Source organism: Narcine bancroftii, chromosome 1 (assembly GCF_036971445.1).
Source record: "Narcine bancroftii isolate sNarBan1 chromosome 1, sNarBan1.hap1, whole genome shotgun sequence".
Lineage (NCBI taxonomy): Eukaryota > Metazoa > Chordata > Chondrichthyes > Torpediniformes > Narcinidae > Narcine > Narcine bancroftii.
In genome coordinates this window covers 356,125,408-356,138,850 of record NC_091469.1, presented here as the reverse complement: position 1 = coordinate 356,138,850, position 13,443 = coordinate 356,125,408, and the positions used below count along the sequence as shown (strand labels likewise).

At 37.6% G+C, this 13,443-nt stretch overlaps 1 protein-coding gene across 1 annotated transcript in view; it reads left to right on the top strand.

The window, feature by feature from the left end:
- Positions 1 to 13,443, top strand: part of znf830 (zinc finger protein 830) — a 73,325-nt gene that overhangs the window by 21,686 nt on the left and 38,196 nt on the right. Inside the window, exon 4 of the mRNA XM_069911949.1 lies at positions 11,245 to 11,278. Coding sequence (XP_069768050.1) covers positions 11,245 to 11,278 — 34 coding nt within the window. The remainder of the gene's footprint in view (positions 1 to 11,244; positions 11,279 to 13,443) is intronic.

Genomic DNA, 13,443 nt, shown 5'->3' with positions numbered 1-13,443 from the left:
CCCTTGTCTGGTAAAAATCTGATAAATACCTTAATTGTGCGGCTCTATAATAATTTCTAAAGTTTGGTAACTGCAAACCACCTTGGTTATACCTCTCTATTAATTTATCTAACGCTACCCTCGGTTTCCTCCCTTTCCACAAGAATTTTCTTATTATTCTCTTTAGTTCATTAAAGAATTTCTCTATTAAGGGAATTGGCAATGATTGAAATAAGTATTGTATCCTTGGGAGGACATTCATTTTAATGCAATTTACCCTCCCTATCAATGTTAGGGGTAATTCTTTTCAATGTTCTAAGTCCTCCTGCAATTTCTTTATTAGTGGTTGATAATTTAGTTTGTACAAGTGGCTTAAATGATTATCTAAGTATCGGATTGCTTGTGCTTGCCATTTAAATGGTGATTCTTTTTTAAATTCTGTGTAATCCGCATTACTCATTGGCATCACTTCACTTTTATTTGCGTTGATCTTGTACCCCGATATTTCTCCATATTCCTTCAATTTCTTATGTAATTCTTTTATTGATATCTCTGGTTCTGTTAGGTATACTATGATGTCATCTGCAAATAAGCTGATTTTATACTCCTTCTCCTTTAATTTTATCCCTTTTATTTTATTTTCTATTCTTATCAGTTCTGCCAAAGGTTCTATTGCTAAAGCGAACAATGAGGGGGATAATGGACATCCCTGTCTAGTTGACCTACTTAATTTAAATAGATTCGATACATATCCATTTACTGCTACCTTTGCCTATGGTCCATTATACAATGCTTTAATCCAATTTATATATTTTTCTGGAGATTGAACTTCTGTAATACTTTAAATAAGTAGTTCCATTCTACTCTGTCAAAGGCTTTTTCTGTGTCTAAAGCAACAGCCACTGTTGATTTCTTATTTCCTTGAACTGCATGAATTAGATTAATAAGTTTTTCGACATTATCCACTGTTCGTCTTTTCTTAATAAATCCAGTTTACTATTTTACTATTTTTGGTACACAATTGGCCAATCTGTTTGCTAATAATTTCGCTATTTTCTTATAATCTGAGTTAAGTAGAGATATTGGTCTATATGATGCTGGTGTTACTGGATCCTTCCCCGTCTTTGGTTTTACTGTGATTATTGCTGTCTTACATGAATCTGGCAAGTTTTGTGTTTCTTCTACCTGGTTCATTACTTACAGGAGAGGAGGAATTAATAACTCTTTAAATGTTTTATAAAATTCTATTGGAAATCCATCCTCTCCTGGTGTTTTATTGTTCGGCAGCTTTTTTAATATATCCTGTTCTTCTTCTATTTCAAATGGTTTTATTAGTTTGTTTTGTTCCTCTTCTTGCAATTTTGGCTGTTCAATTTTAGCTAAAAACTTCTCTATTTTATCATCTTTCCCCTCGTTCTCAGTTTGGTATAATTGTTCATAAAATTCCTTAAAGTTCTCATTAATCTCTATTGGGTTATATGTAATTTGTTTGTCCTTTTTCCTTGATGCCAATACAGTTCTTTTGGCTTGTTCTGTTTTAAGTTGCCAGGCTAATATTTTATGGGTTTTTTTCTCCCAGTTCATAATACTTTTGCTTTGTTTTCATTATGTTCTTCTCCACCTTGTATGTTTGTAATGTTTCATTTTTTTTTGTCTGCCAATTTTCTCTTTTTCGTTATATCATACCTTGTTGCTAGTTCCTTTTCTGTACTTCTATCTCCCTTTCCAACTGTTCTATTTCCCGATTGTGGTCCTTTTTCATCATAGTTACATAACTTATTATCTGTCCTCTAATGAAGGCTTTCATTTCATCCCATAATATAAATTTGTCTTTCACAGATTCTGTGTTTATTTCAAAATATGTTTTAATTTGGTGTTCAATAAACTCTCTAAATTCCTGCCTTTTAAGTAGCATGGAGTTTAACCTCCATCAATATGTTGTTGGTGGGATGTCCTGCAGTTCTATTGCTAATAACAGGGGTGAATGATCAGATAGAAATCTAGCTTTATAAACTCAGTTTTCCTAACTCTCCCTTGAATATGGGCCGACAACAAAAACATATCAATCCTTGAGTATGTTTTAAGCCTACTCGAATAATGTGAATATTCCTTCTCTCTTGGGTGTTTCCTCCTCCATATATCCATAGTTTCATTTCCTGCATTGATTTAACCATAAATTTGGCCACTTTATTCTTTTTGCTTGTCTTTTGTCCAGTTTTATCCAACATTGGATCCAAATTAAGGTTAAAATCCCCCTCCTATCAATATATTTCCTTGTGTGTCTGCAATCTTCAAAAAAAATATCCTGCATAAACTTTTGATCCTCCTCGTTAGGCGCATATATATTGAGCAAATTCCAAAATTCTGAGTATTTCTGACACTTTATCATTATATACCTCCTTGCTGGATCTATTATTTCCTCTCTATTTTGATTGGTACATTTTTGTTAACTAATATGGCTACACATCTAGCTTTTGAATTAAATGATGTTGCCACTACGTGTCCTACCCAGTCTCTCTTTAATTTGTTATGTTCCACTTCAGTTAGATCCGTTTCCTGCACAAATTCTATATCTATTTTTTTCGTTTTTTAATAAATTTAGAATCCTCTTCCTTTTAATTTGGTTATGTATTCCATTAATGTTCATAGTCATATAGTTCAACGTGGCCATCTTATATCTTGCTTACACCTCTTTTCCACCTCCTGGCCACCTCTATTCCTCTTTTTCCCATTTTCATCTCTTAGATTTCCCTTATTAAATTCAATGTACAACAACACATTTAAAACATAAAATACCCCAACAATACCCACACCCAATAATACCTTAACTCCAAATGCTCCCCCACCCCACTGAGTTGCCCCTTATCCCTTGCTGGACAACCACAACTCCCCTTTCCATTTGGATTGTGATCTTGCTCGCAAGCATCAACTGATTTTGCAGTGACGGTTATTCCCTCTCCCCCCCAGCCCCCCAAGAAAACACTTTTTTTTACACATATAACAAAGCTCTCTTTTTTCCCGCTTACTTCCTTCCTTCCCTTTTCTTTTCCCTCTTTAGTTCTTTACATACAACATTGTTTTTACAACTTTATATATACTTTATCGCCGTTCTTCATTCTTGTAACATTTCTTCATCTCTTCTTCTGTCCTGCAAATGTTCTGCGAATTCTTGCGCTTTCTCTGGATCTGAGAACAGTCTGTTTTGCTCCCCGGGTATAAATATTTTAAGCACGGCTGGATGACTTAACATGAATTTATAACCTTTTTTCCATAAAATTGTTTTCGCTGAATTAAACTCCTTCCTTCTCTTTAAGAGTTCAAAACTTATGTCTGGGTAAAAAAATATTTTTTATCCCTTTTATTCCAATGGCTTATTATCTTTTCTAACTTTATTCCTTGTCCGCTCCAGTATATTTTCTCTTGTATTATATCTCAAAAATTTTACTAAGATGGATCTTGGTTTTTGATGTGCCTGCAATTTCAGAGCTAGTGCTCTGTGTGCCCTTTCTATTTCCATTTCTTCCTGCATTTTTGTCGTTCCCAGGACCTTCAGGATCCATTCTTTTATAAATTCCTTCATGTCTGTGCCTTCTTCACCCTCCTTCAGGCCCACTATTTTTATGTTGTTTCGCCTACTATAATTTTCCAACATATCAATTTTCTGAGATAACAACTCTTGTGTCTCTTTAGTTTTTTGTCACTTTCTTCCAATTTTTCTCTGAAGTCATTTATTTCCATTTCTACAGCCGTTTCCTGCTCTTCCACATTCTCTACCCTTTTCCCTATTTCTGTCATGACCAGTTCTAAACTTTTCATTTTATCTTCTGCTCTTTTCATTTTCCTTTTAATTGCACTAATTTTTAATGATAACCATTCTTTTAATAATCTCATTTGTTCTTCAAAAAAGGCTTTATCTATATTTTGTCCATTAGTTTTACCTTCTATTTCTCTGTGAAGATCTTGGTCTTCCTCTTCTTCTGTGTCTGTACCTGTGTTTGTGTCTTCTTCTTCTTTGTGTCTATGGCTCTTCTGTTTTTGCTGATTAGCTGCTTATATCTCTTTGTCGGGCCTCCTCTTGCTTGGCCCCTTGCTGTTGGTCCTCCCCCCCTGGGCTGCTCGTTTGTCGGGCCTCCTGCCGTTGATCCTCTTGTCGGTCACCCCTCGTCTGTTTCCTCGCTCCCTCCCCTGTCGCCTTCCTCATCCTCCAGCTGAGCACCCTGGTGTCAGGCGTCCCTCAGCTGTTCACGCTGTGGCTGCCCACTCCTCTGCTGAGCCCCCCTCCCGTCGGTGTCCTCTTTTACTTTGGTTGCGCCTTTTTGTTTGGCTCAGAGAGCCATTTTTGAAGTCCACCAGTCGGGAGGTCACGACTCCGCAGGGCAGGCACCAACCTCGGGGAACAGGCACTCCTTGCCACCACAGCTCCCTGTTCCTTCGTGCAGGTAAGGCCTTCTTCTTTCTTCTTTGGTGACTTTTTTTTTCAGTTGTTTTTACTTTCTCCTTCTTGGGTGCCATTTTCTTTCTCTTCTTTGTAACTTTATCTTCTATTTCTTATATTTTATTTTTGTTGTGCTTTGTCTTTTCCTAACTTTTCTCCTTTTTTTCTGGAGAGGGCTGGTTTTCCCGACCGGCCACTACTCCTTCACGTGACTCCTCACTTCTTATCAAAGTTGATAGCTTCGGATTTCCCTGCATTATTCACTGTCAGTAATACTTTTACCCACTCTCTTAACAGTTCTACGTCCTATACAAGCACTCTTTATCCAATTATTTTCCACCTGTCATTGTAACATCAGCAAAATTGAATTCATCATATTCAATCTCTTCTGTATAAATAGTGGAAATCCTGCACTGATCCTTGAGATACCAGACTAATTATAATATTGAAAATAACTCAGCTACCAAACTATATTTTCTGTCATAAAACTATTCTTTTTATTCATGTTAACATTACTTATGCAGTAACTTTTTATGGATTTTTTGGATAAGCAAATACACTATCTCAATAGGCTGCATTTCATCTTCTCTGTAAATTACATTCCTAGTGTAAAACCATTTTAACTTTTGGTAATTACATCAAAATTTTTGGAACATTATTAAAGACATTAAATAACACCAGACAAAGGGTTTTGGATTTCAAACACTAACTGGTTCTCTTTCTAGCAGTGTTTCCAGCATTTTGTTTTGTCTATAAAAAGTTATATATTCTATTTATGCAAATGTGTCAAAAATCAGCAATATTTTTAGGATGTAATACATAATCACCTCAATAGAATGCAAAATGTTTTAATCTGTGTAATTCAACTTGCTATTTTATTGCTTTCAAAATAAAATAATTCATGCTCAATACTGTACTGAAAAAGCAACTTTCTGAATAACAACATAAGCAATTTTGCATTCTCAACAAACTTTTAGACATTTTGCAAATATTGTGATAAGTTCCAAGGTGATAGGTTTGAGGACCAAAATTCAATTGATTTTTCATTAACATTTATGTAGGTCGTCATTACAGATATAAAAGCAAACAATATTGTAAATAAAAACAAAATCAGATAACATAGAAAAAAAAACATAGAAGATAGGAGCAGGAGTAGGTCATTTGACCCTTCGAGCCTGCTCCGCCATTCAACGAGATCATGGCTGATCTTAAAGTTCAGTACCCCGTTCTCGCCTTCTCTCCGTAACCTTTAATACCCTTATACTGAAGAAATAGATCTAATTCCCTCTTAAATAGATTTAATGAACCTGCCTCTACTGCCTTCTGTGGCAATGAATTCCACAGATTCACCACCCTCTGGGTAAAGAAATTCCTCCTCATCTCGGTCCTAAATGGTTTGCCTATTATCCTCAAACCATGGCCCCGGGTTCTGGATTTTCCCATCATTGGAAACATCCCATCTGCATCCATTCTGTCCAGTCCTGCCAGAATTTTATAGGTCTCTATGAGATCCCCTCTCAATCTTCTAAACTCCAGGGAGTACAATCCCAATTTGCGCAATCTTTCCTCATAAGTCATTCCTGCCATTCCAGGTATCAGCCTGGTGAATCGCCTCTGCACTCCCTCCATTGCAAGAACATCCTTCCTTAGATAAGGTGACCAAAACTGCACACAATACTCCAGGTGGGGTCTCACCAAGGCCCTGTACAGCTGCAGTAAGGTATCCTTGTTCCTATACTCAAACCCTCTTGATATGAAGGCCAACATACCATTTGCCTTTTTAACCGCCTGCTGTACCTGCATGCTCGCCTTCAGAGACTGGTGTGCAAGTATCCCTAGGTCTCTCTGCACTTCCCCTTCTCTTAATCTATTGCCATTCAAATAGTAATCTGCCCTCCGGTTTATATTACCAAAGTGGATAACCTCACATTTATCCACATTGTAGTGCATTTGCCATCTATCTGGCCAGTCCCTCAATTTATCCAAATCACACTGGAGCTTCCTGACCCCTTCTTCCGTGCACACAACCCCTCCTAGCTTAGTGTCATCTGCAAATTGGAGATATTACATCCAATCCCCTCATCCAGATCATTAATGTAAATTGTGAACAGCTGGGGTCCCAGTACAGATCCCTGTGGCACCCCACTGGTCACAGCCTGCCACTCAGGAAATGAGCCATTTATCCCAACTCTCTGTCTTCTACCTGCCAGCCAGTTCTCAATCCACATCAATACTTTGCCCCCAATCCCATGAGCCTTGATTTTGTAAGCCAGTCATTTATGCGGGAGCTTATCGAAGGCCTTTTGGAAGTCCAGGTAGACCACATCCACTGGCTCTCCCCCATCTATTTTACCTGTCACCATCTCAAAGAATTCCAATAGATTTGTTAAGCATGATTTACCTTTTGTAAATCCATGTTGACTCTGTCCGATCCCTTCTCTGCTAGTCATATGCTCCGCTATTACATCCTTAATAATGGATTCCGTCATTTTGCCCACTATTGATGTAAGGCTCACCAGCCTATAATTCCCCGCTTTTTCTCTACCCTCCCTTTTTAAATAGTGGGGTAACATTAGCTACCCTCCAATCCATAGGTACTGATCCTGAGTCTATTGAGTTCTGGAAAATAATTCTTAAAGCATCTGCTATCTGAATGGCCACTTCCTTAAGTACCCTAGGATGTAGATTATCAGGCCCTTGGGATTTATCTGCCTTCAATCCCATCAATTTCCCCAAGACCATGTCCTTAGAGATACTGATTTCTTTCAGTTCCTCCCTTGCATTAGTCTCTATGTTTCCCAACATCCTTGGGAGGTTATTTGTATCCTCTCTTGTAAAAACAGAACTAAAGTAAGAATTTAATTGGTCTGCCATTTCCTTATTCCCCATTATATATTCCCCTGATTCCGACTGCAAAGGACCTACTCTGGATTTCACCAATCTTTTCCTCTTGACATATTTATAAAAGCTTTTGCAGACGGTCTTTATATTTGTCGCAAGCTTACTTTTGTAATTTATTTTTGTTCTCTTGATTAATCCCTTTGTCCTCCTTTGGTGCATATGAGCATAGAGAAACAGATTGACAGCAAATTTCTCCATCTTTGCTGTCAGCTTCAATTTCATCAACTTTGCTGCTAATTTCCACTCTGCTCTTACTTTTGTCAAGTCTACTCTGATTCCATCCCATGTCAGATATTCCCGTATGTTCTTTCATGCCTCCTTCCTTCTCTAAAATTCTTCTGGTCTCCTAGCCAAAGCATTAATTCTGATTGATCTGAATATTTCCTAAATCTACTACAAATCATTTTTTTAAACCAACTCCACGTGTCCAGCAATGGCTTTTGGCTTCTACACCAGGGCTGACAGTGAACACCAGTTCCTTGTGATAATTTGGGACAAATTTTCAAGTTGTACATTTTCTGAATCAATGGCCTATTTACTTGTATGCATATTCCAAGATTACACTTTCATGCTCTTCAGCAAATTTATCATGTTTGTGAAACACTACTGAAAAGCCTACGCCACAGCCTTATTTTAGTCAATAGCCCTTTTCACATAGAGAAGTCACCTTATTGCCCGACTCATGATCTATGTAAAAGGGAAGTCTAAAGGTGGATTCACTTCAGACACTTTTACTTATAGAAACATGGGAGAAAATTTTCAAATTAGTTAAAAACTTCTTCAATGTGTGCTCAACACTCTTTGACACAGTTTAAGGTGGTTCATAGAGCCCACATGTCCAAGGACAAGTTAGCTCGATTTTACTCCCATATAAACCCTATCCTGTGGTGTAATTCTGTGGTGACTTCCCTGACACATATGTTTTGGTCTTGGCCTTCCCTGAAAAAAAATTGGAAAGATATTTTTAATATTATTTTAGCAGTTTTTCTCATTGACCCACAACCTCATTCTGTTACTGTACTTTTTGGACGACCAGTTTTGGATTCTGGCTACTTATTTCCTTCAGCTTGTCATGTGATTGCATTTATTACTTTAATAGCCCCAAGATCCATTCTAGTCAAATGGAAAGACTCAAAACCACCTACTATGTTTCAGTGGTTTTCTCAAACTATAGCATGTTTAAATTTAGAAAAAATTAGAAGTGGTACTGTTGACCCTTAAGTTAAATTTGAAGAACCATGGAGGCCATTTATTCAACATTTTCATATGATGTAAGTTGGTCCTTTATGAATCCTTTTCAACATTTTTTTTGTATGAATGTAGAGGAGCGGAACATTAGCTCCGAAACCACAGACACATCAAAAACCAAGATCCGTTTTAGTAAATTTTTGAGATATACAACAAGAGAAAATATACTGGAGCAGGCAAGGAATAAAATTAGAAAAGACAATAAACCATTGGAATACAAAGGTCAAAAAATATTTTTTTGCCCAGACATAAGTTTTGAACTCTTAAAGAAGAGGAATGAGTTTAATACAGCAAAATCAATCCTATGGAAAAAAGGTTATAAATTTATGTTAAGTCATCCAGCTGTGCTTAAAATATTTATCCCTGGGGAGCAAAACAGACTGTTCTCGGATCCAGAGGAAGCACGAGAATTTGCAGAATGTCTGCAGGACAGAAGGAGAGATGAAGAGATGTAACAAGAATGAAGATAAAATACATATAAAGATGTAAAAATAATGTATATGTAAGAACTAAAGAAGGGAAAGAAAAGGGAAGAAAGGAAGTAAGGGGAAAAAAAAGAGGATTAGTTTTGTTATATGTGTTTACAAAAAAGTTTTCTGGAGGTGTTGGGTGGGAGAGAATAATCGTCACTGCGAAATCAGTTGACACTTGCAAGCGGGTTTGGAATCCAAATGGAGAGGGGAATTGTGGATGTGTGGCAAGGGATAACGGGCAACTCAGAGGGGGGGGACATTTGGGGCTAAGGGAAGATTGGATGTGGGAGTTGTTAAAGTATTTTATGTTTTAAATGTGTTGTCATACATTGAGTTTTAAAAGGGAAAACTGAGAGATGAAAATGGGGAAAAAGGGGATGGTGGTGGTGAGGAAGTGGAAATGACGTGTAAACAGGGTATGAGATGGCCATGTTGAATTATATGACTATAAATATTAATGGAATACATAACCAAATTAAATGGAAGAGACTATTAAATTTACTGAAAAAAGAAAAAATAGACATAGCATTTGTGCAGGAAACACATCTAACTGAACTGGAACATTATAAATTAAAGAGAAACTGGGTAGGGTACGTAGCGGCAGCATCATATAATTCAAAAGCTCGAGGTGTAGCTATATTAATTAATAAAAATGTGCCAGTCAAAATAGAGGAGGAAATAATAGATCCAGCAGGGAGGTATATAATGATAAAGTGTCAGAAATACTCAGTACTTTGGAATTTGCTCAATATATATGGACCTAATGAAGAGGATCAAAAGTTTATGCAAGATATGTTTTTGAAGATTGTAGATACGCAAGGGAATATATTGATAGGAGGGGATTTTAATCTTAATGTGGATCCAATGTTGGATAAAACTGGACAAAAGACTAGTAAAAAGAATAAAGTGGCCAAATTTATGGTTAAATCAATGCAGGAAATGAAATTTATGGATATATGGAGGAGGCAGCACCCAAGGGAGAAGGAATACTTCTCGAGTAGGCATATGTTTTTGTTGTCCCATATTCAAGGGTGAGTTAGGAAAACTGAATATAAAGCTAGATTGCTATCTGATCATTCACCCCTGTTATTAGCAATAGAACTGGAGACATCCCACCAAGAACATATAGATGGAGATTAAACTCCATGCTACTTAAAAGGCAGGAATTTAGAGAGTTTATTGAATGCCAAATTAAAATGTACTTTGAAATAAATACGAAAGACAAATTTATATTATGGGATGCAATGAAAGGTTTCATTAGAGGGCAGATAATAAGTTATGTAACTAAGATGAAAAAGGACTACAATCGGGAAATAGAACAGTTGGAAAAGGAGATAGTAGGTACAGAAAAGGAACTAGCAACAAGGTATGGTATATCAAAAAGAAGAGAATTGGCGGACAAACAAATAAAATACGAAACATTACAAACGTATAAGGTGGAGAAGAACATAATGAAAACAAAGCAAAAGTATTACGAACTGGGAGAAAAAAACACATAAAATATTAGCCGGGCAACTGTTACCTTCGCCAATGGTCCATTGAATAAATTTGACAACTCATTTGTAGTTCAATGCAGAAATCCAGAAATTTGAGGTCATGAATCGTACTGTGGTCAAAAAATGCAGTTTGAATGTTTGCACTTTGCGTGGTTTTAGGGGAAGCAGGATTGCTGAAGCCTGGTTATTCTGTATAATTAAAAATTGACGATGATGAAAATCTTAGCTCTTAATTTTTGTATATTGTATTTCTGTTGACCACTCATTTTATATCCTGGGAAATGGGTGCCAGGATGAACAAAAGTCCTGCCTAAAATTCTGGTGCAAATTTCTTGACAACTAAAACAAATACATAAAATTGCTCAATCTGGAAAAAGATAGTTTCAAACTGCACAACTTCATTTTATCCAGAACTTCAGAAAGTAATTTCTGTACCCATATTTTTCAAAATTAAAACTTTATTTCTCCCCCTCAATCCCTCCATTCCTCAAAAGAGCATGTATAGAGATGCATAATTCAATAAGCTTCAAATAGGGATCTGTCTGCAGGAGATTGAGTAGAAGAATATACAATCAAGATATTCTTAGACTTTTGAAACACTGCATGCCTGAAAGAAATAACCAATATTGTCACAAAAATGCAATTAATATTTTTGTTTGGTCATGACAGCAAATATTCATTTTGTAATAACTATATTCTTCATCTTTTGCAGCACTCTATGAATCCAGAACCACCACAAGTTCTGGGTGAGTATTTTTTCAGTGAAGACAACTTGTGACACTATTAGATTTTAAAATGTTTCCAACTTAGTGAGGGAAAGTCGTGGTATTAATTTGTTCACTAGACGTGACTGTGGCGAAGCACGTATACAGTGCCCTCCATAAAGTTTGGGACAAGGACACTTTTTTCCTTCATTTGCCCTTGTTCTCAAGAATTTTAAATTTGCATTCAAACAATTTACCTGTAATTCAGGTTGTCATCTTTATTTGTTGTTCATACCATAATTACTAATGCAATGCACAGTATAAATGAGGTAGCACTTCTCCAGGACCATGGAGCAGATTTACATAAATAGGAATTAAATATTGTCATAATACAATAAAATCCATGATATACTAGTACACAAATGTTCTAGGAATCGAGGAGCCTGATGGTTTGGAGGAAAATACTTGCACAATGTGGACGTGTGGGCCCAAATGCTACAGTACCTCCTTCTACATGGCAGAAGGGAGAAAAGTTTACAAGAGGAGTGTGAGAAGTACTTCACAATGTTATTTGACTTCCACATGCGTCGTGTGTTGTAGATATCTGTCATGGTAGGAAGAGAGACTCCAATAAATCTTGTCTGCTGACTCCACTCTCCGCTGCAGGGTCTTACAGTCTGAGGTGGTACAGTTTCCCCACCAGGCAATTGCACAGAATGCTCTCAATACATCCTCTGTAGAATGTAGTGAGGATGGAGGGTGGGAGATGAACTTCCTCAGCCTTTGCGGGAAGTAGAGGCACTGCTATGCTTTCTTGGCTATGGAGCAGGTGAGATTCTCCGCCAAATGCACACCAAGAAACTTGCTACTCTTGATGACCTCAATGGTAAAGCCATCAATGGTCAGTGGAGAGTGGGCCCTCCTGAAGTCGGCACCCATCTCTTTTGTTCTATTAACATTCAGATGCAGGTTGTTGACTCTGAACCAGTCTGTTAGCAACTGCACCTCATCTCTGTACGTTAATTCATTGTTCTTGCTGACAAGGCCCATGGTCCTATTATCAGTGAACTTGATGTTGTGGTTCAAGCTGTATTTTGATGCACAGTTATGAGTCGGCAGAGTGAACTGCAATGAACTAAGCCCACAGCCCCAGTTTGTTGGGGGGGAGTGGGGGGGGGGGGCGGATGGTGGCGTGCTCAGTATCTCCGTGTGATGGTCATGGAAGTGCTGTTTCTAATTTTACAGAGGGTGGTGTTTAGACCCAGCAGGCTCAACTACCTTATCAGGTACTTAAGTATGATTGTGTTGAATGTTGAACTGAAGTCAGTAAACAGCATTTGAACATGTGTGTCATTATTTTCTAGGTGGGTGAGGGCGAGATGGAGGCTGGTGGCGATGCCATCATCTGTAGAGTGGTTGGATCTGTATGCGAACTGTAGGGGGTCTAGTGAGGGTGGCAGCAGGAGCTTGATGTGCTCCATGATGAGACTCTCGAGGCACTTCATGACGGTAGATGTGAGTGCAACAGGGCAGTAGTTATTGAGACAGGACACTGGTGACTTTTTTTGGCATGGGAATGATAATTTAAGTGCATATTCCAGATTTTATTCAAGGTTATTTGTAGACATTTTGGTTTGACCATGTAAAAATTACAGCATTTATTTATACATAGTCCCCTCATTTCTGGACTCCATAATGTTTGGGACAATTGGCTTCACAGGTGTTTATGATTACTCAGGTATGATTAATTGCTTCATTGGTGCAGGTATAAGAGAGGTAGGCTTGCTTCTAAGCTTTTGATCACCTTTGGGGTCTGTAGTTGCCATTTTCAACATGAGGACCAGAGTTGTGCCAATGAGGCTGAAAAACAAGAACAAGACAGTAAGAGATGTCGCCCAAACCTTAGGTTTACCAAAATCAACAGTTTGGAACATCATAAAGAAGAGTGTATTGGTAAGCTAAGTAAGCGCAAAGGGACTGAAACTCCAAGGAAGACATCCACTGGTGATGATAGAAGAATTCTCATCATAATGAAGAAAAATCCATAAAAGTATTTCTAACAGATCAGAAACACTTATCAGGAGGCAGGTGTGGACGACTACTGTCTGTAGAAGACTACATGAACAGTAATACAGAGGCTACACTGCAAGATAGAAACCACAGCAAAGCTGGTATGCTTTGGATCTTGGGAAGTCCCATTATGCCTC